General features: G+C 56.3%; 1 protein-coding gene across 40 annotated transcripts in view; it reads right to left on the reverse strand.

Moving 5' to 3' along the window:
* Window positions 1–6,403: 6,403 nt before the first annotated feature.
* Window positions 6,404–24,546, reverse strand: part of ANKRD11 (ankyrin repeat domain containing 11) — a 229,705-nt gene continuing 211,562 nt past the window's right edge. For all 40 annotated transcript variants that reach the window (XM_024349501.3, XM_024349500.3, XM_054669625.2 and 37 more), the window contains 5 exons: window positions 17,959–24,536; window positions 13,987–14,085; window positions 13,705–13,848; window positions 9,557–9,649; window positions 6,404–7,437 (listed from right to left, as the gene is read on the reverse strand). In XM_024349501.3, the coding sequence (XP_024205269.1) occupies window positions 7,252–7,437; window positions 9,557–9,649; window positions 13,705–13,848; window positions 13,987–14,085; window positions 17,959–24,536 (7,100 nt within the window). In that variant the 3' untranslated portion in view covers window positions 6,404–7,251. The remainder of the gene's footprint in view (window positions 7,438–9,556; window positions 9,650–13,704; window positions 13,849–13,986; window positions 14,086–17,958; window positions 24,537–24,546) is intronic.

The raw sequence follows: 24,546 nt of genomic DNA on the forward strand, positions 1-24,546 counted from the left end.
GCTTCCCCAAGGATGGTATCTATTGATGGCTTTTCCCCCCATTTATGGGTGATAGTCTGTTTCTCTGCTTTTTTTGCTGAAAAGTAGACATTTAAAGCAACATGATGAGACAACTTGTTCTTATCCCCCAGGTTTTGTTACTTTGTGGTTTGGTTGCTGCTTCTGTGTGTTTAGTGACTTTTCTGGACTAATTCTCTACTCCCTTTGCTGTGTGACCTGTGAACCCTCTGTACTGTGCAGTTTCCTTAAATGCCTCGATTCAGTGAGTCTTTTTTCCCTGGCTGGGAGGCTTTTCCAGCAGTTTCCAGCTCTGCTGTAGCTTTCGCTTTCTGTTTGCACAAGGCCTCAATCAGCCAAGGAGAGATCAGAGAATGTTCTGTCCCTTCCTGGCCGTGCCTACAGACCCACACGTGCACAGGGCTTTCCGTGTCCCCAGGAAAATGTCAGTGCTGCCCGGGTCCCCACAGGTGCCTCGTTCCTCACTTCGTCCTTTCTGGGCAGGTGCCGGTTGCCCCAGTGGGTAGTGCCTTGGACAGCTGTGTGGTTAAACGGTGCCACTGATTGTTTCTGACCAATGCTGTGGAAAGGGGGCTTTTCTCACTGAGCGAACTGCAGGGCAGGCCAGATATCACAGGCCTATGAATGCTTTCCAGGGAGCTGCCAGAAGTGAGATTGAAGCAGGCTGTTTCACCGGAGTCGTAATGGGGTGCCTGGTTTACTCAGCCTGCCGGCCTCAACCCCTCGCGGAGGGAGTGTGTGGGCCAATGAGGCAGGACTGGAGTGCAGGAGCGCTGGAACTGGCCGGCTGTTTAGGCACCGGTGGGTTCAAACTCCACTCACTTGGACCCTCTGTGCTCCACCCCTTGCAGGAGGGTGAGCAGGTGCAGGAGCTGGAGTAGGTGCTTTTGGGTGCCGGCAGCAGTGAACTCTGTGCAGGCCCCATGCAGCATCCAGGGCCGGGGTGCCTGTGCCCCCCAAAGCCCCAGAGGGCGTGTTACGGGGCTCCTTTAGCTCTGCCATCCACAGACAGCTGAAGTGTTAACAGCTCAGTGGACCCTCTGCCTTTTCGCGTGAGGCTGCCGGTGAGAGGCAAAGGGCCAGTGTGACTGCCTTTTGTATCTACCTGTGGCTCTAGAGCTCCTCTGGCATCCAGGAAAAATGAGGTTACGCAAACGAATTGAAGGATGGTAAACGTGGGGGATTTTATTGCTGATGAAAGTGGCTGTCAGCAGGAAGGGGAGCTGGAAAGGGGATGGGGCGGGAAGGTAATCTTCCCCTGAAGTCTGGCCACATCTGTGTCTGCAGATGGATTCTTCTCTGAAGTGACACCGTCAAGCTGTCCCTTAACATCCAGCTGCTTCTCCTCTCTGCTGGCTGAGTCTGGGGCCTTTATAGACACAGGATGGCGGGGGGCAGGGTGGGACCATGGTGGTTTAGGAACAGGCAACATGAGGGCAGGAAAGCAGGGATGGCAGTTCTCAAGGTGGGCCATGGTCTCAGGCATTTCAGCTTGAGGGTGGGGCTTCACCAGGAACCTGCCCCTGTCTGCCTACAATTTGTCTGCCTCCTGTCCCCATCAAGATGGCAACAGCTCTCTCTGGGGTGGGACTTTTGGGGGCTCATACTGAGCCTGCCTCTCTGGGCTGCTAGTTTTCAAAGCACCAGAGAGTTGGAGTAAGGAGAATGAAACAGGGCAAGTTAAAATGACAAAGCTCTCTGTACCAAGATTCAGCTGTTTTTCTTTTTACTTTTTCTTTTTGGAGACGGAGTCTTGCTCTGTCACCCAGGCTGGAGTGTACTGGTGCAATCTTGGCTCACTGCAACCTCCACCTCCCAGGTTCAAGCAATTCTCCTGCCTCAACCTCCCAAGTAGTTGGGATTACAGGCATGTGCCATCATGCCCAGCTACTGTTTGTATTTGTAGTAGAGACAAGGTTTTACCATGTTGGCCAGGCTGGTCTTGAACTCCTGACCTCAGGTGATCCACCCACCTCGGCCTCCCAAAGTGCTGGGATTACAGGCATGAACCACCATGCCAAGCCTCAGCTGTTTTTCTTTAATAAACATTCATTAAATAATTACAAGCCTTAGTTAATAATTTCCAGAGTTCTGAAAAAGTTAATTTTGACAATTTTTTCCCTAGTGGTGTCATTGCTTTTCTCGAGGAGGGATTTTCAGAGGGACTTGCTACCCTGGAAGTCCTGCGTCCTTTCTGTCATATCAGCTCACCCCCTTAGAGGTTCTGACCTGGGACATAATCAGTCTCTATGTAGCTGCTTTGAATTGTCATTTATTTCTCCTTTTCTTAATTGTGGGGGTCTTGACTGCAGGGTAAATGGCTCTGGCTGCTGCGATTTTAACTTGGTATCTTTCCTTTTTCTTTCTTTTTGGAGACGGAGTTTCGCTCTTCTGGCCCAGCCTGGAGTCCAGTGGCACGAACTCGGCTCACTGCAACCTCCCTCCCCGCCTCCCGGGTTCAAGCGATTCTCCTGCCTCAGCCTCCTGAGTAGCTGGCATTACAGACTTGTGCCACCACACCCAGCTAATTTTATATTTTTAGTACAGACAGGGTTTCTCCATGTTGGCCAGGCTGGTCTTGAACTCCTGACCTCGTGATCCGCCTGCCTCAGCCTCCCAAAGTGCTGGGATTACAGGCGTGAGCCACCACACCTGGCTGGTATCTTTTTTTTTTTTTTTTTTTTTTTTTGAAGACAGAGCCTTGCTCTGTCCCCCAGGCTGGAGCAACCATCACAGCTCACCGCAGCCTCAGCCTCCTGGGCTCAGGCGATCCTCCTGCCTCAGCCTCCCGAGTACCTGGGACCGCAGACGCGCTCCACCATGCGTGTTCTTTGTTGTTGTTGTTGAGACAGGGTCTCATTATGTTGTCCAGGCTGGACATGAACTCCTGGGCTCAAGCATCCTCCTGCCTTGGCTTCCTGTTGTGATTATAGGTGTGAAATACTACACCCAGCCTGATTTTTGGTTTTAGAGACAGGATCTTGCTGAGCTGCCCAGGCAGGAGGGCAATGGCTGTTGGCAGGCTCACTCACGGTGCACTACCACCGTGAGCTCCTGGACTGAAGTGATCCTCCTGCTGCAGCCTCCCAAGCAGCTGGGACCACAGGTGTGAGCCATGTTTCCAGTTTATCACAGGTAATTTCAGATGTGAGTGAAGTTCTGTGCCCAGTAATGGGGCTGTTGGGGTTTATACCACCGCACTCCCCCAGCTGTGGTGTACAACTTGCACCTCGTCCCTGAGCTCTTGCTGATGCCACGGCTGAGCTCTTGCTGATGCCACGGCTGCCTTCTCACTGCCTGTGGGTCCCTCTCTCTAGCTTCAGTATTTCATTCTGCTTTCCAACAGAGCCAAGCTGGGCCCAGTTCCTTCTACTCTCCTGTGAGACTGTCTTCGCTGTCCCCCAGCGGGAGGGAGGAAAGCAGCTCCCTGGTGTGGGGGGAGGTGGGTGGAGGTTGTGTGTGGCTCCACGTGCTGGGGCCCTTCCCCTCCTGCCAGGCTCAGGCCCAGGCCCAGCTGCCGCTTGGAAATGGCGACCCCTGGATGGAGACTTGTCTTGCCAGATGCTGCACGGTCTCCTGGGCAGAGCAGGTGCTCTCTGTGCGGGGAGCTGACGGCTCACGGGCTTTCCACAAAAACCTCTCACCTCCTTCCAGGTTTTACAAAAGCCACCAGCTTCTCTTCTACAGCAGAAAAAGCCGCCATATTTTTTCCTTTTTCTGTTGAAGCCTGGGGCCTTACGCCTTGGCAAGGTGTCGGCTTCCCTGAGAGGGGGACCCTGTGCCAGAAAGGGGCGCCAGCTTCCCTAAGAGGGGGACCCTCGGCTGGGGAGGGGCGCCGGCTTCCCTGAGGGGGAACCCTGTGTCGGGGAGGGGCGCCAGCTTCCCTGAGAGGGGGACCCTGGGCCGGGGAGGCGCGTCGGCTTCCTGAGAGGGGGACTTGGCTTCCCTGAGAGGGGGACCCTGTGCCAGGGAGGGGTGCTGGCTTCCCTGAAGTGCCTAGGGTCCGAGCACTCACCTGCTCTGTGCTTTGGGTTTGTTTTTGTTTTTGTTTTTTTTGCTAATGGCAGTCCTCAGAGCCTCCGGAAGGGAAGGCATCAGGAAGGCTTGAGTTACAGGTGGTGGACCCTCAGAGCCAGCCTGCTCCAGAGCCCGGGCTCCCAGGCAGGAGCTGGGTAGCGCTGGGGTCCATGGATGTAGTTGAGCGAGTGGGGTTACACCATCTTCCTCCAGCTCCAGCCAGAGACTCCCGAGAGCGGTCTGATGCCCACATGGGTGGCCCCAGGCAGCAGGGTCTCCAGGCTGGCACGCAGGCTCCTGCGGTTCTGGGTACTCTGACGTTTCTCAGTGTTTATTCACAAATCTCTCTGAGGGGCGGCAGGCTGTCTCTCATCCCCTATGGCAGGAGGCTGTTTGGGAGTCGCATGTGCGGCATCTCTGGCAGGTGCACGGGAGCCGAGACCCCAGCAGACCAGGGTGGGGGTCGGAAGGGAGCTGCTCTCGCCTGACACCCCTCGTGGGCACCCGAGACAGGGAGGCACAGCATGGTGGCCGGGACGTCATCACCACTGTGGGCTGGAACCGCAGCGTGCTCTGTGTGACACAGGCTGACTCAGGTTTTTCTTTTAAAGCAGGGCTTAAAGGAAGTTTTAGTGTGACCACAGTTCTGTGATTGAGTGGGGTGTGGAGAAAACAAAAAGCCTGGCCAAGATGGTGAAACCCCATCTCTACTAAAAATACAAAAACTAGCCGGGTGTGGTGGCGGGCGCCTGTAGTCCCAGCTACTCCGGAGGCTGAGGCAGGAGAATTGAACCCAGGAGGTGGAGGCTGCAGTGAGCTGAGATTGCGCCACTGTGCTCCATCCAGCCTGGGGGTCAGAGCAAGACTCCATCTCAAGAGCAAGCAAAAAACCCCAAAAAACCCACAAAGCCCCCAAAACAAACCACAGCTAATCCGAACCCAGAAAAATAGACTGGAACCTTCTGGCTTCTCCACACCCCCACCCCAAGCCCGTAAATGAGGTGGACCACCCTGCCTTTCCTCGGGCTCAGCCCTGAAGGGAACAGGAGGGAATCCACAAAAGTTCTGTTCACAGATCGAAGATGGGAGAGGGGGCATGGCCCCACGCCTACCCCCAACCCCACGCAGGGGCCCAGCTGGCGAGGGGGCTCACAGCAGCCTTTGGGGGAATGAAGCCACTGCCCCGCCACTGGCTCAGCCTGGCAGGGCTCAGGGACCCTCCCACGTCAGGCTCCTCTGCAGGGGACCCAGTGACCAGGACCCTGTTGATTCTGATGCACGGGCAGTGTCTGCTCTTCTGTGGGGGTTGTTTCTGTAGCTGTAGTTTCCTTCCCCAGCCCCCAGGTACAGGGGACAGACAGCTCAGAAGGAAAAGGGTGAGGCGCCTCCACGCCTCCTGTCAGGTGACACCCTCCTGTCACGCCGGGGGCCAACAGTCTCCTGGAGCCACACTTGCTGGAGGGTCCTGGCAGGCATCCTCTGTGCCAAGACCCAGCAGAGCACAACACCCTCTGAGCAGAGGCCTCGCGTCTCCATGCTTGCCTGAGCTGCCTTCCAGCCAGGACAGGGCTCTCAAAGCGGGGACCCTCACCAGCTGCAGCTGCCAGGGAACTGTGGGCAGGGGCACAAGCCAGCCAGCCACAAGCTGAAGCTCAGGGGCGTGCGCAGCTGGCCACGGGGTCTGGCCACGGCTGCAGTGCTCAGATCCGTGGGGAGTGATGCTCCTGTTTCTCTCCAGCTTCTCACAGGCCCTGGGGGACGGATGGCCCAGGGCTGGCCCCTTCTACTTTCCTGCACGACCCTGCAGCAAGATAAAGGCTCCCCTGAGCCTGCCCACCCCAAGTGCAGGACAAGCACCTGCATTCGGCTGTGAGGAACAGGGTCCTGTCCCCGAGGAGCTGCCTTCACCTACAGGAGGCAGTAATTCCACAGCATTCCCAGTCTGTGCAAAGGCAGAGGACGAGGGGAACAGATAATTTGTTTCAAAATTAAAAGCTAACAACTTGGTAGGAAAAAGGTTTTCTTTATTTTCAGACAGAGTCTGCTGTGGAGTACGGTGGCGTGATCTCAGCTCACAGCAGCCTCCACCTCCTGGGTTCAAACGATTCTCCTGCCTCAGCCTCCGGAGTAGCTGGGACTACAGGCGCACGCCACCACACCCAGCTAATTTTTGGTATTTTTAGTAGAGAGGGGATTTTGCCATGTTGGGCAGGCTGGTCTCAGACTCCCGCCTCGGCCTCCCAGTGTTGGGTTTACAGGCGTGAGCCACCAAGTCTGTCCTGGGAGTAAGAAGGTCGTCGAGAGGGGCGACACTGTGTCAGTCCCACACACAGCCCCTCTCCTGGAGGGACATACTGTACAAAGAGCATTTTAATTAATTTATTTATTTCTTTACACATAACTGAAAGTGATGTTACAGTACATAAGTTATTTACAACTGTGCAGTAATGTGTTGCAAAATAAATTATCTAGAAGGCAGCAAAAGTACATTGTGAAGGTATATAAAACTGTACAGCGTTTACGGATACACTTTTTATATGATTATTGGCTCTGTAGTGTTTCAAGTTACGTTCTCAGAAAGAGAAACAAAATGCCCAAGATTAAAGGAAAGAAGATACAAACCACGCGGATTTGACTCCATTTCAATACGGCTGGGAGTCCTGGCTCTGTGTCCCTCCGCCTGGCTCCGCACCAGGTCTGAAGCCCAGTCTGAGGCCGTCGCAGCTCGGCGGCAACAGAACCACGGCTGGGATGGGGCTCCTGCCCCTCCGACCTGCAGGTCACTGTTTGTGAGAGGTGGACACCTTAATTTTCTTCAGTTGATCAGAATGGAACAAAAAATTTTAAAAATGTACTCCGTTCTCCAACTCCTGAAATGCCTCTGCAGTTGCTGGAGAAAAGGGCCCGAAGGTCGCCGTTTTCAAACAGAAGCTGCCGTGTGTGCGCGCCCGGCATGGTCTCCTCATCCCGCCGGGGCCAGTGAGACTCTGGGGGCTTTGCCCCCGCCGCGGCAGCTGGTAGAGAAGAGACGTGTTTCACCTCCCCGACGTCTGGACCAGTCTGGAAGGGATGGAGACGCTGTGGCCAAGTGCAGTCTCTCTCGGGGTCTCTCCCCGCCCGGGTGGACAGGGCGCTCCCTCCTCCGCCCCTGGGGCTCAGCAGCAGCCCTGGGCAGCCGTGCGGCCCTCGCCTGCGTCCTGCGGCCGTCCCGCGGTGTCATGCCGGCAACAATACGAAGTCGTCGTTGACGTCGACCATGGGCACGTAGAAGGAGGGCACCTCGTTCACGCACAGGGACTTGTGCCCGGCGGGGTCCAGTTCCTGCACCTTCAGCTGCCACTCCATCCTCTGCACGGCGTTCAGGGCCGCGGCCTCGTGCTGCTGCCGCATGAGGAGACAAGTCTGCGGGACACACAGCGGGGAGAGGAGGGAGGAGGAGTGAAGGGAGAGCCCCAGAAACTCTGCCGACCTCAGCTGCCAGCAGGGCCAAGGGCGTGATACAGCCGTGAACCTACCCTGGTATGGGCCAGGCCCAGCTGTACCCACTCCTGGCATCTAGTTACTACACGTGGAGGTAGCGCCAGCTGTGCTACATGTCTGTCCCCATAACTGCTGTCTGTGCCACCTCTACCCTGGCCCGGGAGCCCTGCCCTGCTCTGGGTCGGCCTGGGGCTCACCCTGGCCCGGGGGCCCTGCCCTGCTCTGCGTGGGCCTGGGACTCACCTCCAGCAGCCACTGCAGCTTATTAGAATCGAACAGCTTTGCTTTTGTCATTTTACAATTACTTACGGCCAGTGATAGTTTCACTTGTATTTCTAGTAGAAACTATGCCATTTAAAAGTGCACATAAGGGGACTGGACTGGGGTAGCACATATTTTGGGAACTAATGGAGAAATGGAAGCGTGGCCAGGGAGTACTGGTATGTCACAAGCAACCGTGTAGAGAATCTTTTTTAGATACCGTCTCAAGGCTGGAGTGCAGTGGTGCAATCATGACTCACTGCAGCCTTGACCTCTGGGGCTCAAGGGATCCTCCCTCCTCAACCTCCCGAGTAGCTGGGACTACAAGTGCTACCACGCCTAGCTGATTTTTGTAGAGATGGGGTTTTGCGATGTTGGCGAGCTGCAGTGTGATAATGTCTGTCTCTAAATTTTTCTCCACATATATATATGTATGAAATCGTTTTCGAAGCTCAGGATGGATTCACAATCCTCCTCAATGGGCCTTATAGCTTTTACTCGGCAGCTCAGACATCACCAGTGTAAATTGTTACATGGAATCATATAATACCCTTTGGATGTTCCAAACTCCAGTGAGTCACTGAATTACTGATGGGCCTCTGAGTTTCCAGTTTTGTTCCAGTGAATATTTTTATACATATCCCTAAGGTTTTTTTTTAAATTTTGTCCCCAGGCTGGAGTGCAGTGGTGCAATCTTGGCTTACTGCAACCTCTGTCTCCCGGGTTCAAATGATTCTCATGCCTCAGTCTCCCGGAATTACAGGCACGCACCACCACGCCCAGCTAATTTTTGTATTTTTACTAGAGACGAGGTTTCACCATGTTGGCCAGGCTGCTCTCGAACTCCTGACCTCAGGTGAACCACCTACCTCAGCCTCCCAAAATGCTGGGATTACAGGTGTGAGCCACCGCACCCGGCCCAAAGTCCCATTTTAATGTAGTCAAACATTTATCTTCTTATAGGAAAGTCTTCCATGTGTCTTTATGAAGCTTTCAGTTTTTTCTCACGGCTCTGGTTAGGAAGGGCCTAGTGGCCTGGGGAGGGTGTGGTGTGATTGACTTCCTGCACCATCATCTTAGGGCTGGCCAGAAATGCACACTCAGCTACACCTCAGACCTGAGTTCCTCAGCACAAGCCCCCAGGGGCCACGCTCCCCAAATACCCACGGCTCCCACCGGGTAGGGCTGGTGGTTCTCATCTGTGCCCATATCAGCACCTTTCTGAGAGCTGTAGTATGACACACGGGTGCTTGGTTCAGGGACCTGGGTGGTGCTGAGCCTGATACTGCAGGTAGCCGGGGCTGCCTGCTCCCAGGCCTGGCTGGTGACTGTACAGGGTGACGCTGACTGTAAAGTTCTGTAACTTGGCAAGTTTCCGCTTTCCGTTGCCTCCTGGCGGATCCTCCAGGGTGTCCCGGTGAGCAGCCCTCGCGACCGGGATAAGGGTGTGCTGCCCTTCCCGGCACCTGCCCTGCCCCTGCCCGCCGCCCTGGCCAGCACTTCCAGAGCAGTGGAGGGTGAATGCTGGGACCTTAGAGGGGGCTCACAGGGCAGTCCCAGGAGTTCTGACCATCAAGCCTAGGGTCCTGTTCAGCTGGCGACAGGAGCCGCTCCCTGCACACCGGGACAGAAGGGAAGACTGAGGAGGCCACAAGCAGGGACAGGACCTCACCTCCCTGAAAGCATCGGCCAGATTAAGAGAATCTGAAATTGTCACCGCCCATCACAGAACTGGGCAGCGGCCTCCCCCAGGCAGAACTGAGGGACGCGCGACACCGACCTTCATGCGGTCATACTTGTCATCCACATCCTGGAGCCAGGAGATGAACTGGCGGGCGTTGAAACGGTCGCGCACTGACTTGTTCTCGTCACCCTGTGGAAACCAAACACGGGAGTTTCATCAGGAGCCCCAGAGACCGCTACGGGAAGGCATGCCAGCCTGGGCGATGCTGCAGTGACCGTTCTCAAGGGAAAACCAAAGGGGGAGCCTCATTCCACCGCGCACACACTGAATCACGTTCAAGGCATGGCAGGCGCACCCTGCCCATCTCCCTAAACAGCTTCCCTAAAATGCGCGTGGAGGCAGCTGGGCCTTTGTCTCCTGGGCACCGGGTGCCCGCGGGCCCCACCTGTGAGCCGGTCCCCAGCCCTGCCCCCATGGGACAGTCAGAGCTCAGCCCACTGCCAACTCCTGGGAGAGACTTTTTTTTTTTTTTTAGAGACAGAGTTTTGCTTGTTGCCCAGGCTGGAGTGCAATGGTGCGATCCTGGCTCACCGCAGCCTCCACCTCCGGGGTTCAAGCGATTCTCCTGCTTCAGCCTTCCTGAGTAGCTGGGATTACAGGCAGCCACCACGCCCAGCTAATTTTGTATTTTTAGTAGAGACGGGGTTTCTCCTGGGCGAGACTTTCTAGATATGTCACCGTCCTGTGTCCTGAAGGGTGGACACGGATAAGATGTCCAGGCTCCTCCCCTTTTTGACGGGTTCATGGTGAAGCTGACAATGCCGTCTGTTTCTCAGAACATGTGGAGCACCGACAGAAACCCACTCACCTGCAGGGAACTCACTTTCCACAAAGGTGCCAAGAACAGAATAACGATCACAGGGAAAGGACAGTCTCTGCCATAAACGGTGCTGGGAAAACGGGCTACGCATCGCAGAAGAGTGAAACGAGACCCTAGCTCTCGCCACATATAAGGAAAACGGGCTACGCATCGCAGAAGAGTGAAACGAGACCCTAGCTCTCGCCACATATAAGGAAAACGGGCTACGCATCGCAGAAGAGTGAAACGAGACCCTAGCTCTCGCCACATATAAAGAAAACTGGCTACGCATCTGCAGAAGAGTGAAACGAGACCCTAGCTCTCGCCACATACAAACATCAAGCCAAAATGGATCAAAGTCTGGAATCCAAGACCTTAAACGATGAAACCACTACAAGAAAACACTGGGGAAAATCTCCAGGACATTGGCCTGGGCAAACATTTCTCAAGCAATACCCCGAAGCACAGGCAACCAAAGCAAAAATGGACAAATGGGATCACATCAAGTTCAAAAGCTTCTGCCCAGCAAAGGACACAGTCAACAGGGTGAAAAGACACGCACAGAATGGGAGGAAACGCCTGCAAACCGCTCCTCTCACACGGATTCACAACCAGAACATAGAAGGCATGCAATTAACTCGATATGAAAAAATCTAATAATCCCATCAAAAAAACGGGCAAAAGATCTGAATAGACGTTTCTCAAAGGAGACACACAAATGGCCAACAGGTATCTGAAGAGGAGCTCAACATCATTGATCATCAGAGAAATGCAATTCAAAACTACCATGAGACATCACCTCACCCCGGTTAAAATGGCCTTTATCCAAAAGACAGACAATCACAAATGCTCGCGAGGATGTGGGGAAAAGGGAACCCTCGTACCCCGTTGGTGGGAATGTAAATTAAAACAGCCGCTGTGGAGAACAGTTTGGCGTTTCCTCAAAAAACTAAAAATTGAGCTACCATAGGATCCAGCAATCCCACTGCCGGGTATAGACCCAAAAGAAAGAAATCGGGGGCCAGGCACGGTGGCTCACGCCTGTAATCCCAGCACTTTGGGAGGCTGAGGCGGGCAGATCACCTGAGGTCAAGAGTTTCAGACTAGCCTTGCCAACATGGTGAAATCCCATCTCTACTAAAAATACAAAAATTAGCCAGGTGTGGTGGTGTGCGCCTGTGATCCCAGCTACCCACCCGGGAGGCAGTGGCTGCAGTGAGCTGAGATTGTGCCACTGCTCTCCAGCCTGGGTGACAGAGGAAGACTCAGAATCACAAAAAGGAAAAGGAATCAGTATATTGAAACGGTGTCCACACTCCCATATTTAACGCAACCCCATTTACTATAGCTAAGGCTTGTGTCCATCAACAGATGAATGGATAAAGAATATGTGCTACATACACAACGGAGTACTATTCAGCCACAAAAAAGAATGAGATCCTGTCATTTGCAAACACGTGGATGGAACTGGAGGTCATGATGTTAAGTGAAATAAGCATAGAAAGACAAACATCACATGTTCTCTCTCACTTGTGGGATCTAAAAATCAGAACAATTGAGCTCATGGACACAGAGTAGAAGGATGGTTACCAGAGGCTGGGAAGGGTTGTGGGGGGCTGGCAGGGAGGTAGAAATGGTTAATGGGTACCAAAAAAAAAAAAAAAAAAAAAAAAAGAATGGATAAGACCTACTATCTATCTGACAGCACAACAGGGTAACTGTAGTCAATAGTAACTGCATTGTGTATTTTAAAATAACTTAAAAGAGTGTTAACGGGATTGTTTGTAACTCAAGGGCTAAATGCTTGAGGGGATGGACACCCATGGGAGAAAGAAAGAGGGAAGCAATGCTTCCTTGGAAGGTGTTAGAGGCACGAGCTGGTCCTCCTCATTTTTGCTCTGTACAGAGCTGTCCTGACTGCCTGTCCATCACAGCCTCTCAACTGCGGTGCAAGAATGCAAACTTATCAGCATCCAGCCCCCAAAGCACCATTTGGTCCAACTCATGTTTTCTTTAAAGAAAATCTGTCAGCCGGGTGTGGTGGCTCACGCCTGTAACTCCCGCACTTTGGGAGGCTGAGGCGGGTGGATCATAAGGTCAAGAGATCGAGACCATCCTGGACATGGTGACACCCCGTCTCTACTCAAAATACAAAAATCAGCCGGGCATGGTAGCGCATGCCTGTGATCCCAGCTACTCGGGAGGCTGAGGCAGGAGAATCGCTTGAACCCGGGAGCCAGAGGTTGCAGTGAGCCAAGATCACACCACTGCACTCCAGCCTGGCAACAGAGCGAGACTCCGTCACAAAAAAAAAGGAAAATAAAATTTGTCATTGTGTGTATGAGAGACATTGATAAAATGCATCCCCAAAGAAAGGAAGATCTTTAATGCACAAAGAGATGTTTTCAACTAAACATCTGGGAGCCCCCGGCTGTCACCACACAGCAAAGCCTAGTGCACTGCTCAGAGTGCCCAGGGCTGGGGTGGCATCAAGGGGGGCACATATTACGAGGGCTCTCGGTGCGAGATCTGGACACCAAGGCAGGAATGTGTTCTAGGCACGTCCCACTGCACAGGATGTGGGGCCTGGGGTCCAGGGAGCCCACAACCTGAGCACAGTGGGCTCCGAGGAGGAGGGAGGGGCTGATGCAGGCGAGGCAACGGGAGAGCCAGGGGTCCCACATGGACAGGTCAGTGGTGGCTGGAGGATGATTTCTGAGACAGGAAGAGCTGCCCCTGGGAGAGCCACGGGGCCCTGGCCGCCCACATCCTATGTACCAGTGGAGAGAGCAGGTCAAAGGCACGGGAGCTGCAGGGGTGGGCGGGAGCCCCACAGCAGATGGGCATGACAGTGACTGTAGTTCTGGAACCCTGAGTCCGGCCCGCCCTGGCCCAGATGAGCGGCACACCTGGGTGCCCGTGTTCCCTTAGCCACCCAGTGTCCCTGCTGTCCCCGTATGACAGCCCCTGGGGCCTGTGCTGTGAAAGCCCTCGATGTGGCAGCCCTGGGGTGCCTGAGAGCAGCAGGTCGAGCCCAGCAGTTTAAACAGAAAATAATGCCAGCCCTGACACCCGTGAGAGGTAGGTAGGGGCAGGTGCTCCAACTGCATGGACAAGTGTTACGGAGGGACTGAGCTGCTGAGGCCCAGCCCAGTGGCCTGAGGGCCTTGCCTGTGCGGGGAGCTGTCTGCTGTCTGCTGCAGCCTTCTTGGCTCCTTTCTGAGGCTCGCCCAAGGCTAGAGGCATGCAAAGGACTCTGTAGCCCCTGCAAGGTGCTGAGCACCCGGGAAGCTCCTGGTCAAAGTGCAGAATCTATCAAGGGGAGGGGAAGGGGGCGGGGTGCAGGCACTTGGACTCATGGGCCTGGCATGCAGACGGGCCCTACCTGACTCTCCAGGGGCATGTTGTAGACCTCGGAGTCCAGCAGCATCGTGCAGGCGCTGAATGGCACTGCCTGGTTGGCGATGGTCCTGGCCGCCCGGCAGTGAACCCGCAGAATCTCCTGCTCACAGGAGACGATCAGCTTCTCCTGAAGGAGGAGAGGAGTAGAGTGAGCCGGGACACAGCCACGCTCCAGGCCCCACTGTCTCAACACGATAGCCCCTGGGGCCTGCGCCGTGAAAAGCCCTGGCCGTGGCGCCCCCCCTGCCTGTGCCAGCCCACTTACCCGCTCGATGCTGTGCTGTAGACGCAGCTTTCCCCGGACGGCCTCCTGCTGCCTGAACAGCTCCTTCAGGGGCTCCGCCAGGGAGGGAGGGGGTGCGATCTACAGGCAAAAGGGGAGTGAGGGGTCAGCTGGGGCTGTGGAACTGCACGAAGGAGATAGTCTGGAGTTCACGGGGGTCCCGACTCAGCCTCCCCACTCCTAGGAGCCTGCCCTGGAGGCCTCCTCCAGTCCCAGCAACAGACACACCAGGAAGCTTCTAGAAACCACTATGTGCTGGACACGGGAGAGCGGACACCTCCACGGTGCCCCGTACAGCACCACGCAGTGAAGAGATAGTGCAGGGAGAGGCGCGGGACAGTATCTGTGGGCCATCGTGTGCCAAGGAGGGCCTGAAACACCGGCATAAGCACCCAACTGTGCAGAGGAGATACAGCGAGACAGCAGGAGGGGGCTGGGGGTAGGCTGAGCTTCCTGTGTTCACAGGGAGGGCCCATGCACCCCAGATCAGCCTTTCAACCAGGCTGTAACGTGCACAGTGGAATATGAAAGCTGACAACCGAGCCGGTGGTCTTGCAGTGGCTCGGGGGAGGGAAGCACGCACTGGCCCAGGTCCCCGTGGGGGCTGGGGGACTGTGGGCCGGAAGCGCAGGCACTGCACTCCCACCAGCAGAACGGTTCTCACAGAGGTGGGTCGGCCATTCTGAAACTACATGCATGCTGGAAGTGAATGAGGAAGTAAAGACAGCCGAGACCATCAGGATGAGGCCTCACACTCTTGGAGAAACAAGGGCCACACAGGAGTGGGGAGCCAGGCTGAGCCCCGCGGTGCAGCAGAGACCTCAGGCCCACAGGGAGTCAGGTTTCCAAAGCAGACCCAGAAAGCATGGCCGTGTGCTCGGGGCCACAGCAGTCGCACCAGGGCCACCATTCCCCACAGGTGGACCCACACGGTAATGGCAAGGCGGAGCCGGGTGGCCAAGACCAGCTGGAACATCCGGGGGCCACTCAGCAACAGGAGCGCACGGGGCAGATGGGCAGGTGGACGCACAAGAGGGAGACCAGGAAGAGCTCCTGACAGCCAAGGCTGGGGCGACTCATGGCATGAGACCAACGCTGGCGATGCCGGGCACCTGCAGGCGGAAGGGGTGGCTCCTGACAGCAGAGCTCCAGTTAGCGGACACAGGAGAGGGAGACAGGCCCAGCGCACAGGAGTGACTGCTGCAGACGAGAGCCGTGGACAGCGATGCGCATGGACAATGGGCTGAGAGAAACAGCCTCACGCAGTCTCCACGTCTCTTCCAAGACACACACACACCACAGAGGGAGAGACTTCAACTCATGGTGGACGGGCCTGACCAGGCCTCCAGGTCACGTCACCTATGACACCAGGAGCAGAAGGCCCCGCCTCACGCCTATAGGCTCCTGCCTAAGAACCATCATCGCAGGCCAGGCCTGGGGCCTCTGACCACACTGCTGACCGACACTGCCCAGAAGCTCCCAGCCAGGAGACAGGGCACGGGAGGGCCTGCCACAGCGTGGACGCACGGCAGGGTCTCGTCACCTCCACGGCTCCTAAGGCACATTCAGGGGAGGCTGGGCGTGCAGCAGGTGCATAAACCTATCTCTGCTGTTTCTGAACTTTTCTGCCCATCTAAAATCAGTTCAAAATTAATGATTTAGGCTGAGCGCAGTGGCTCACACCTGTAATCCCAGCACTTTGGGAGGCTGAGGCAGGCGGATCACAAGGTCAGGAGTTTGAGACCAGCCTGACCAACATGGTGAAACCCCGTCTCTACAGAAAATACAAAAATTAGCCAGACGTGGTGGTGGGCGCCTGTAATCCCAGCTACTCAGGAGGCTGAGGCAGGAGAATTGCTTGAACCGGGGAGGCGGAGCTTGCAGTGAGCCGAGATCACGCCACTGCACTCCAGCCTGGGCGACAGAGTGAGACTCTGTCTGAAAAAAAAAAAAAAAATTGATTAAAAAATGTAGCAAAGTCCCTCTAGTCCACAGACCTCACTCTGTTCAGCACCACATCCACCCTGCCTCGACGAGCCCAGCCCCCCAGTGAGGGCTCTGCTGAGATGGGGCCCGTCGGTGGCAGGGATTCTGTGGGCCACCTCCAAGGTGGGACTGATGCGAGCTCAGGCGAACGCACAGCCCAGGACCCGGCACCACCCCTTCCTCTGGCTCAGCCCCAGGGCCGGCAGCTACAGCAGGAGCTGTGCCTTGGGCCTCAGGCAGCACCTGGCACCTGGGCCTGCCTGGGTCTAGGTCTGGGGGGTACTCAAAAGACCAGGTGGGAGGTGCACAGAACATTCCCAGGACTACTCAGATTGGCAGGATTCTAGTGGCTTTTTTCCCCTGTATTTTCCAAATTTTCTACAGCAGTCAGACTAGTGTTATGATCCATTAAACGAGAAAACAAAACAACAAAAGAAGGTCAGAAGATCAGAAGGTCTTACTGAGGAGAGATCCTGGGGCAGGTTTTTCTGAATGTCATGACCCAACTGCCGCCTCTGTCTTCTGTGGATGAGCCTCCCCGGGGACGGCTTGGGGTCAGGCTCGAGGAGAAGGGAAAGACCGCCGAGGTCACGGTGGGTGCAGTGCCCCTCGTGCTCCCTGGGAGCAGAGCTCAGAGCTTGGCAGGGTGGGGCCCGAGGGCGCCCGCTCCTGGATCCTGCACAACGTCCCTGACATGTCGGCCAGCAGCACAGACCCAGCCTCACCCTCAGGGCAAGCTCAGCAGACCCCGTCATCCTCACCAGGGGGGTGCTGGGTAGCTGAGCCAGGTCAGGGCCAGCACGGCGAGGGGCTCTCAGGCGGCCTGGGCCCACAGAGCCAACGCGTGTGGAGGGCCCCTGGCTGTACCTCACGCCACCTGCGAGTTTCAGTGCCCAGGAATCCCCAGAAGGAAATGGCCGTTGGTGACGGCAAGCCTGTTCTGGGCATAACACAACACACTCAAGCGAGACGGCTGCATCAACCACACAGTCCGCTAGGCACAGTGTGAGTGGAGTCGCGTGGTCTGGGAGGAGACTCCAGGGAAGGGCCAGAACGCCACACGCTGGGGCTGGATGGACCCTGGGGGGCCTGAGAACAGGAGGGCAGGGGAGGCCGTGCACAGCTCAGGCCGTCACCGAGGACAGACGGGTGGGCTCTGCCTCCCCCACGAGGAATCCCTGTGCCTGCTGGGAAAGACCCCAGTGGGCAGGAGGAGGTGGGAACCCAGTCAGGCCCCGCGGCCCAGGGCAGAGAGTGCACAGGGCAGGCAGCCCTCATGGGAATGTGCTCAGAGCAGGGCCTCATTTGGAGGGATCTATTTTGGGCCCAGACGTAGCGCAAGGAGCTGGGGGAGTGGGGGTGATTCCGAGATGTTTCACCTGAGCCTGCAGAGGTAGGGATGATGCCTGGGGAACTGGGCTGACAGGGTCAGGTGGAACAAGGTGAGGCTGGGGGCCGAGGACCAAGCTGCCCCAAGGGAGCTGCAGCTCTGCTGTCCCAGAAGCCCAAGGGAGGAGGTGGGGGAAGGGACTCATCGTGCAGGTATGGAGGCTCAGGGAACCCACGCGGGTCCAAGGGAGAAAGGGGCGGGGCAGGGGCAGGAGACAGAGGGGGTGGCTCTCCTGAGGCCGTCCTGGTGGACGGGGAGTGGAGAGGGGAGAGTGAGCGGCGTGAAGGGGGAGCCCCACACGAGTGGGACCGGGGTGCACCCAGGGTGAGGGGGAGGTCAGGAGACCGAGGCCTGGCACGGACCAGCTGGAGGAAGGACCTCGGGTCTGCAGAACAGCTGGGCAGCTTCCGGCTTTTGCCTCCACAGCAGAAATGGGGCTGTGTCTACTCAGGTGGCAGAAGGTCGAGAGAGGTCAAGGGCCATGAGTGGGACAAGATGGGCTGGAGGAAGCCGTGACTAGGGGCCCCAGACGCATCCCAGAGAGAGAACGCAGTGGCTCTCCCGGGCCCCGCACTCACCACGGGGATGTGGAGCTTGCTGAGCGGCTTGCCGTCCAGGAGGTAGGAGCCCGTGTAGGTGACGTACTCGGCGTAGCACTGGGGCGCCTGCGGCGTGATACAGCACAGGATCTTGCGCTTCTCCTCGATCTTCTTCCTGATCTGCAGGTATTCGAAGTAGGGGTTGGCCCTGTCGCTGTGGTAGGGCTCGATGGCATCCAGCTTGATGGCGTCCACGATGGCGGCCAGCGTCTGCTGGATCACCTCCCGCGTCTGCTGCGTGGACGTGTTCAGCTGCTGCTGCAGCTGCTGGGTGGAGCGCTGAAAGCGGCGTTTGCGCGGATGCTGGGCCTGGGCGTCGTCGTCCTCGGAGCCGCGGGCCTTGGCCCTGGTGACCGGGGCAGGGGTGGGGGCGCACTCCTTCTCGGAGGGGGGCGGGCCCTGCTTGCTCTGGTTCGCGAGCATCTGCGCCCGGTTCCTGGTCATGCGCTGAGGGATCTCCTCCACTCTGGGGGCCTTCGGGGCTTCGGCCGTGGGTTTTGGTTCTGTGGCTTCCGGCGCGATGCCGCCAGGAGGGCCTTCGGCTGGGGCGGCAGCGCGGGAGGCCTCAGTGTTGTCCTCGGGGCCGGCACCGTCTGCGGCCTGAGCTTGTGCCACAGTGTTCGTGGCGGGGCCGTCAGGGGCACAGAGGGACGCGGCGGGGGGGCCTTCAGCCTCGGCCCCCTGGTCTCCGCTCCCCAGTGGGCGCTGCTCGGGGGGAACGGGCGCGGGCTCCACGCTGGAGTCCAGATCCCCACGGGCCCTCTCTTCCGGCACCGTCTCTGCCTCCACTGTAGCTTCTAGAGCCACGTCCAGCTTTGGCTCCTCTGAGGGCTCAGGCTCGAGCTCTGCAGGGAGCCGGGCGGAGGCCTGGTCAGGAGGCAGTGCCGGCTGCTCCTCAGCCACTACGGTGGAAACATCCCCACCGTTTATGACCACGGGGGCCCCTGGAGGGATCTTTTCTGGAGGAGCAAGACTTTCTTCCACGGGTTCCGCTTCAACATCTGCGGCATCTTTAGTCTGCAGCGGAAGCTCCGGCAGGGAGAAGGGCCCCAGGTCCAGGTCGTCCTCGGGGCCGGCGAAGGCGTCTGCCCAGGGCACCGGCTCCACCTGGCCGAGGTTAGACAGGCCGTGGCTGCTGTCCAGGAAGCTACTTTCCAGGGGCCCCAGAGCCTCCACCTGAGCCACAGCGGCTACACAGGCGGGCTCGGCGGCCACGTCCAGCGGAGCTTCCGGAAGTGACTTGCAGTTGCTGAAGAAGGACTCCAGCCCGGAGGGAGGGGCGTAGGGAGCCGCCTCTGAGGGGGAGATGGCGGCGGGGACGGCTTCCACTCCGTCTTTGACGTCCTCCAGTCCCGGCTCAGCGACGGGCAGAGCGTACGGGGCAGGAGAGGCGGGAGGGGCGGGGTACGGCGCCTCTGAGGCGCTGAAGGGCCCTGGGGCGGCAGAGTGGAGGGGGTCCGCGGGGCAGAAATGCTTTGGGGACTCGGGGAATCTCTGTGGAGACTTGAGCAGGAGGTCCGAGCCCACAGGCCAGCCGACAGGGTTTTCAGAGGTGCTCCCGATCAGGCTAGAGGCAAGCGCCTGCTCGGAGGGGTGGGCCCACTCAACAGGCTCCTCGGTGATGACGGCGCTGAACGGACCCTCGTCCAGCGGCTCCAGGTAGCTGGGCTCCGGGGGGATGATGGCGGCCGTCGCCTGCTGGTCCTCGGAGGTGTCCAGGTCCGGGGGAAGGGCCCCTTCGAGGGAAGGAACCAGCAGCTCGGCTCTGGGGGAAGGGGAAGGTTTCGCTTGTAAACTTGAGAAGACGCCCTCTGGAGACGGGGTGACAGTGACAACGGCAGCCGGCGGGCAGTGCAAAGCGTCGACTTTGGGCGACGGGAGGCCATAGTCTGGGGAGTAGTACCCTGGCGACAAGCAGGCAAACTTCTCCGCGGGAGCCGGGGGCAGGGGCGCCCTGTCCTCCATCGAGTGTGGCAGGGGAGACTCGTAGCTGGAGGCAGCAGGAACGCTCTGCTGCCTGAAGAGCTTATCTCCGACGCTGAATTCTTCCTCGGGGGTCCTCCTGATGTCGACAGAGACCGAGCGGTAAAGGTTTGTGGAGACAGGCCTGGCAGGAGCCTGGCTGGCGTTTTCCGAAAGCCCACTTGAAGCCACGGAGAACCTGTCGAAAAAGGAGGGGGAGCAGGCGCTGGTGGGAGCGGTGGGCACGGGCGTGGAGTGCTGCGAGTCGGCGCAGTCGAACACGAGGTCCGCGTAGTCGTCGGCGCTGCAGGACGGGGTCCTGGGCGTGTGCATCACCTCCTCGTAGCTGGGGCAGGATAGCACCGACGTAGGGGTGGGCACGCCAGTGGGCCGGCTCTGGTCAGGCCTGGGGGACGCAGGCAGGACCTCTTTCATGTGGGGGCCTGCCAGCCAGTCTTTGGAGTCTGCACCTGATCCTGGGTGTAGCTTATTTTCCGCGGCAGGTGGAATAGGAGTCGACTCTTTGAGCTTTTTGTCTTTAAATGGAGGGTCCAGCCCCGGCGGTTTCTTAGCAGGAATGTCCAGACCCTTCTTCCGCCCGTCGTCTGCCGGCTTCGCCTTCTCCTTGAGCTTGGGGTCTCCGGACCGGTGCCTCAGCTTCTCCATTTGCTTCATCCTCTCCTTGTGCCGCTTGTGGCGCTCCTCGATCTCCAGGTCCTTCTGGGACAGCATCCTCTCGAAGCTGGTCATCATCAGGTCGCCGTCCCCCAGGAGCTTCTCCCTGGGCCTGGCGTCTTTCTTGCCTGGGTCTTTGCATGGCGCTACCTTATCATTCCCGTTGCTCATCTTCGCTGGGTCGCCCTTTTCTTTCTCTGCACTGTCCTTGAATTTCTCCTTCAGTTTGGCGTCGCTGAGCCTTGGGCCGTCGTCCCTGGACTTGTCTTTGAGCACGCGGGGCGGGCTGTCCTTGTCCCTGGTGGCGGGCTTCTGCTCGTCCCTGTGATGCCGCAGGAGCTCGTCCCTGTGATGCCGCAGCAGCCCGTCCGCATGCCTGTCCCGGTGCCTCTCCTTCTCGTCTCTCCATTTCTCCCTGTGTTTCTCTCTCTTCTTCTTCTCTTTTAGGATGTTGATGGCACTAGATCCATAAGGCTTTAGTTCCTTTTCTATTTTCTTGGAAGGTTCTCTCTCGGAATCATTTTTATCTTTCTTTTCGGTAGAAAACAATTCAATGGTTTTATCTAGCTCATCTTCTATGTCAGCTTTCATGTTGTAAGAAACTCCGTAAGCATCCGCCTCCAGGAAGTCCTTTTCGTACTGGCCGGAGTCCTTCCTGCTACCGCCCTCCTTGTAATCTTCGCCCTTCTCTTTCTTCTCGGCCTTCTCTTTCTTGGCTCGCTCTCGGTCGTGGCTCTTCTTGGATGAAGATGAGGAGTGTCTGTGCCTCTCCTTCTCTTTCAGCTTCTCAGGGAGGCAAGCGCTCTCCCTCGGCTTGTCGTCTCCAGGTGGCTCCGTGAAAGAGACCTCCAGGAAGGCAGTCAGCCCCGGCTCCTGCCCTCGGTCCGTGAAGCTGTCAGAGGAGACCTCGCTGATTTTATCGTTGGAGTCTTCTCTGTACTCATGGAGAGCCTCTTCTTCCAACTTTTCAAGCAGGCTTTTTTCCGCGTCAGCACTTCTCGAGGACTTCCTCTCCTTGGAATGTTCTTTGTCCGACTTCTCTTTGTGTTTGCTTTTAGCCTTGTCTTCGGCAGCGTGCTTCTTTTCAGCCTTCTCGGGGAGCTTCTGTTTATTTTTCTTATCTTGCGTGGAGTCCACTGAGGCTCTGTCCTTCCTGTCCTTGTACTTTTCTGTGGACTCTTTATCCTTCTTCTCTTTGTGCTTTTCAAAGACTTTCTCTTTTTTGTCTCTCCCCGCGTCGGCAGCCCCGCGGTCCTTTCTCCTGTCTCTGGGTTCCTTGTCCTTCTGCCTCTCAGGGTGCTGCTTGTCAGAAGACTTCCTGTGTCTGTCGGAGGCATAGGCCTCCCGTCCTTCCTCCTTCTCCTGGAGGCCGTCCGTCCTCGGCAAGTCGCTGGCCTCTCCCATCTTGAACCCGCTCCCCATGCAGCTGTCTCTGTCGTCCTCACTCTCATCTGTGAAGATGTCTGCGATGTACCAGCTTTTCTCTTTGCCTTTCTTGTCATCTTTTTTTTCAGAGAAGTCTTCTGAGATGATCCCAGGGAAAGCCTTCTCCTTCTTCTCTTTCCCTTGGTCGAGAGACGCTTTCCTTTCTTTGTCTTTGCCATGTGTGTCTTTATGTTTTTCCTTGGTATCTTTTTTCTCTTTAAAACATTTATCAAATTCTTTGTCCTTCTGACATTTTTCCAGGATTGATTTCTCACTTTTGTCCTTGTCACTGGATTTCTCTTTGTATCTTTCTGGTTTTGTCTTCTCCTTCCTTTCCTTATCGGGGCCGTCCTTCTTCTCCTTCTCTCGTGCTGGGTGATGCCGTTCCCACGGCTCCAGGCCCTTCCCAAAGTCGCAGTCGGACTTGTCCTTGAAGCCACTCTCGCAGCCACACTCCTTCAGCTCCTCCCGGTGCGCCTCCTCGGGCTTGGCCCTGCCGTCCCTGCGCTCCTTGCAGCTCTCCAGGGCGTCCTTTCTGTCCCGCCCGGCCTCTGCGGACTCTCTCCTCTTCTTGTCCTTTTCCGAAAGGTAGCCAGGGACACTTTTATGCTTTTCAGTCTGCTCTTTCCTCTTCTCAGAGTTTTTATCCAAATAGTCCCTGTCCTTCTTTCGGAAGAAGGGGTCTCTGTAGTCTCGCTTCTCCCGGGCCCGGCTGTCCCGCCTCCTCTCCTTGCTGTCCTCCTTCACCGTCTCCAAGATGAGCTTGGCCACAGAGTCGCTCTTCATGTCCCTGTAGTCTGTCACTGGCGAGTCCCAGCTGTCCTCCCCTTTGAAATCAAAGGATGAATCGGACAAGTCAGAAAACCACCGATCTCGCTGATCGTCAGAAAGGCTAAATTTGGTGTCTTCATTCTCCAGAAACTGATTTTTGTTACAATATTCGTCAAAAGCAGAATCTTCCCTATAAACCTTTTCTTTTTTGAGTTTTTCTTTATCTTCTTTAAAAATCTTCTCCTTCTCTTTTGAAATTTTGTCCTCTTTTAAATCATTCTTCTTCTCTAATTTTGAGGGCCGGTCTTTTGATTTCTTCTTTCTCTCCTCTTTGTACAGTCTCAGTTTTTCTTCTTTCGGAGACTTTTCCTTCAGCGATTTCTCCTTTTCTGCTTTATTCGAACGGTCTTTCTCTTCTCGGAAAGACCTGCTGATGTCTTTGTTTGTGTCTTTGATTCTCTTCAGTGATTTTTCATCTTTAAAGAGCCATTCTTTTTCTTCTAATTTCATTTTGCTAAGTTTCTCTTCTTTTTTAAAGTGGTCGCGATCGTGCTTTAACACTTTTAGCTTGTTTTCAGTGGAAAGATCACTCTCTAACAGTATAGCCTTATCTGACTTCTGCTTGGAGTCCTCATATTCGTAAGTAAAACTTTTCAACTTCAGCTCTTGGCTGATGGAACACTGTCCCTTCTCCTTGTTTTTGTGTTTGTGTTTTGTTTTATGTTTTTTGACAACTTTCCCCTCCTTGTCCAGTTTGGGGACAGCGCCCTCCGCGCTGGACAGGAAGGGGCTCTTCTTCTCCGACAGGGAGGCTCGCTTCCTGTGCTCCTGCCTCTTCCTCACTGGCTTCAGCGATTCCACACTGGAGCCCTCAGAGGAGTAGTCAGACTCGCTTGTCAGTCTCGTCCTTGTGGAGTCTGATAAAGAACTGACCTCTGACCAAGCCGGGGAAGAAATGGTTTTCCAATTGTCTGTCCGCCAGTGCTTGGTGTGCTGGTCTGTGTGGCTGGGGTTCTGCTTCTGGGCGGCAGAGCTCCCGTGAGACGAGGTGGAGGAGGCAGAGAGGGAGCTGAACAGGGAGGGGTCCTTCAGCACCAGCGGGGACCCCTTGAGGCAGCCGGAGCTCCCCAGAGAGTCCCTGTCATCCTCCCCACTCTCTGAGGACTCGCTCTCCGACTCCGAGGAGCAGAACTTGTCGCTCCGCTTTCCGAAGCGAACCTCTCTGCCTTTTGTTTCTTTCTTTCGCTTCTTTTTCACTTTATTTTTTTCCTTCTGCTGCTTGGCATTAGAAGGCTCTCGTGTCTTACTACCAGGCAATATCGTATGTGCCGAGAGTCTCAGCTTCTCTCCTGTCCCCACGGTGACACTCGCGTCCTCCTCGTCCGACGTGTCTGACAGGATACGATGGGACGCTTTCTTTGGTGCAATCGTGTTATTTTTAGTGTAACTTTTAACCTCCATTTTGGGTATAGAGATAAAACTATTGGATTTCGTTTCTTTTCTGTAGTCCTTTTTCAATAGGTGCTTGTCGTCCACCGGAGGAACCCTGTCCTGCTCGTCGTCCTCATCAAACTCATACTCGTCCTTGACGGGGGCCGTGGCCTTCTGTGGCTCTGGGTTCTTGGCCTTGTGCTTGAGGCCTTTTTCGAACTCGGAGTCCGTGTTGTTGCCGTCGACTGAACTGGAAGGTGCGAAGGATGGTGCGTCTTCCTCTTCTGAGCTCTCTGTTGGAGG

Source organism: Pan troglodytes, chromosome 18, assembly GCF_028858775.2.
Source record: "Pan troglodytes isolate AG18354 chromosome 18, NHGRI_mPanTro3-v2.0_pri, whole genome shotgun sequence".
In the NCBI taxonomy this organism is placed as follows: Eukaryota; Metazoa; Chordata; class Mammalia; order Primates; family Hominidae; genus Pan; species Pan troglodytes.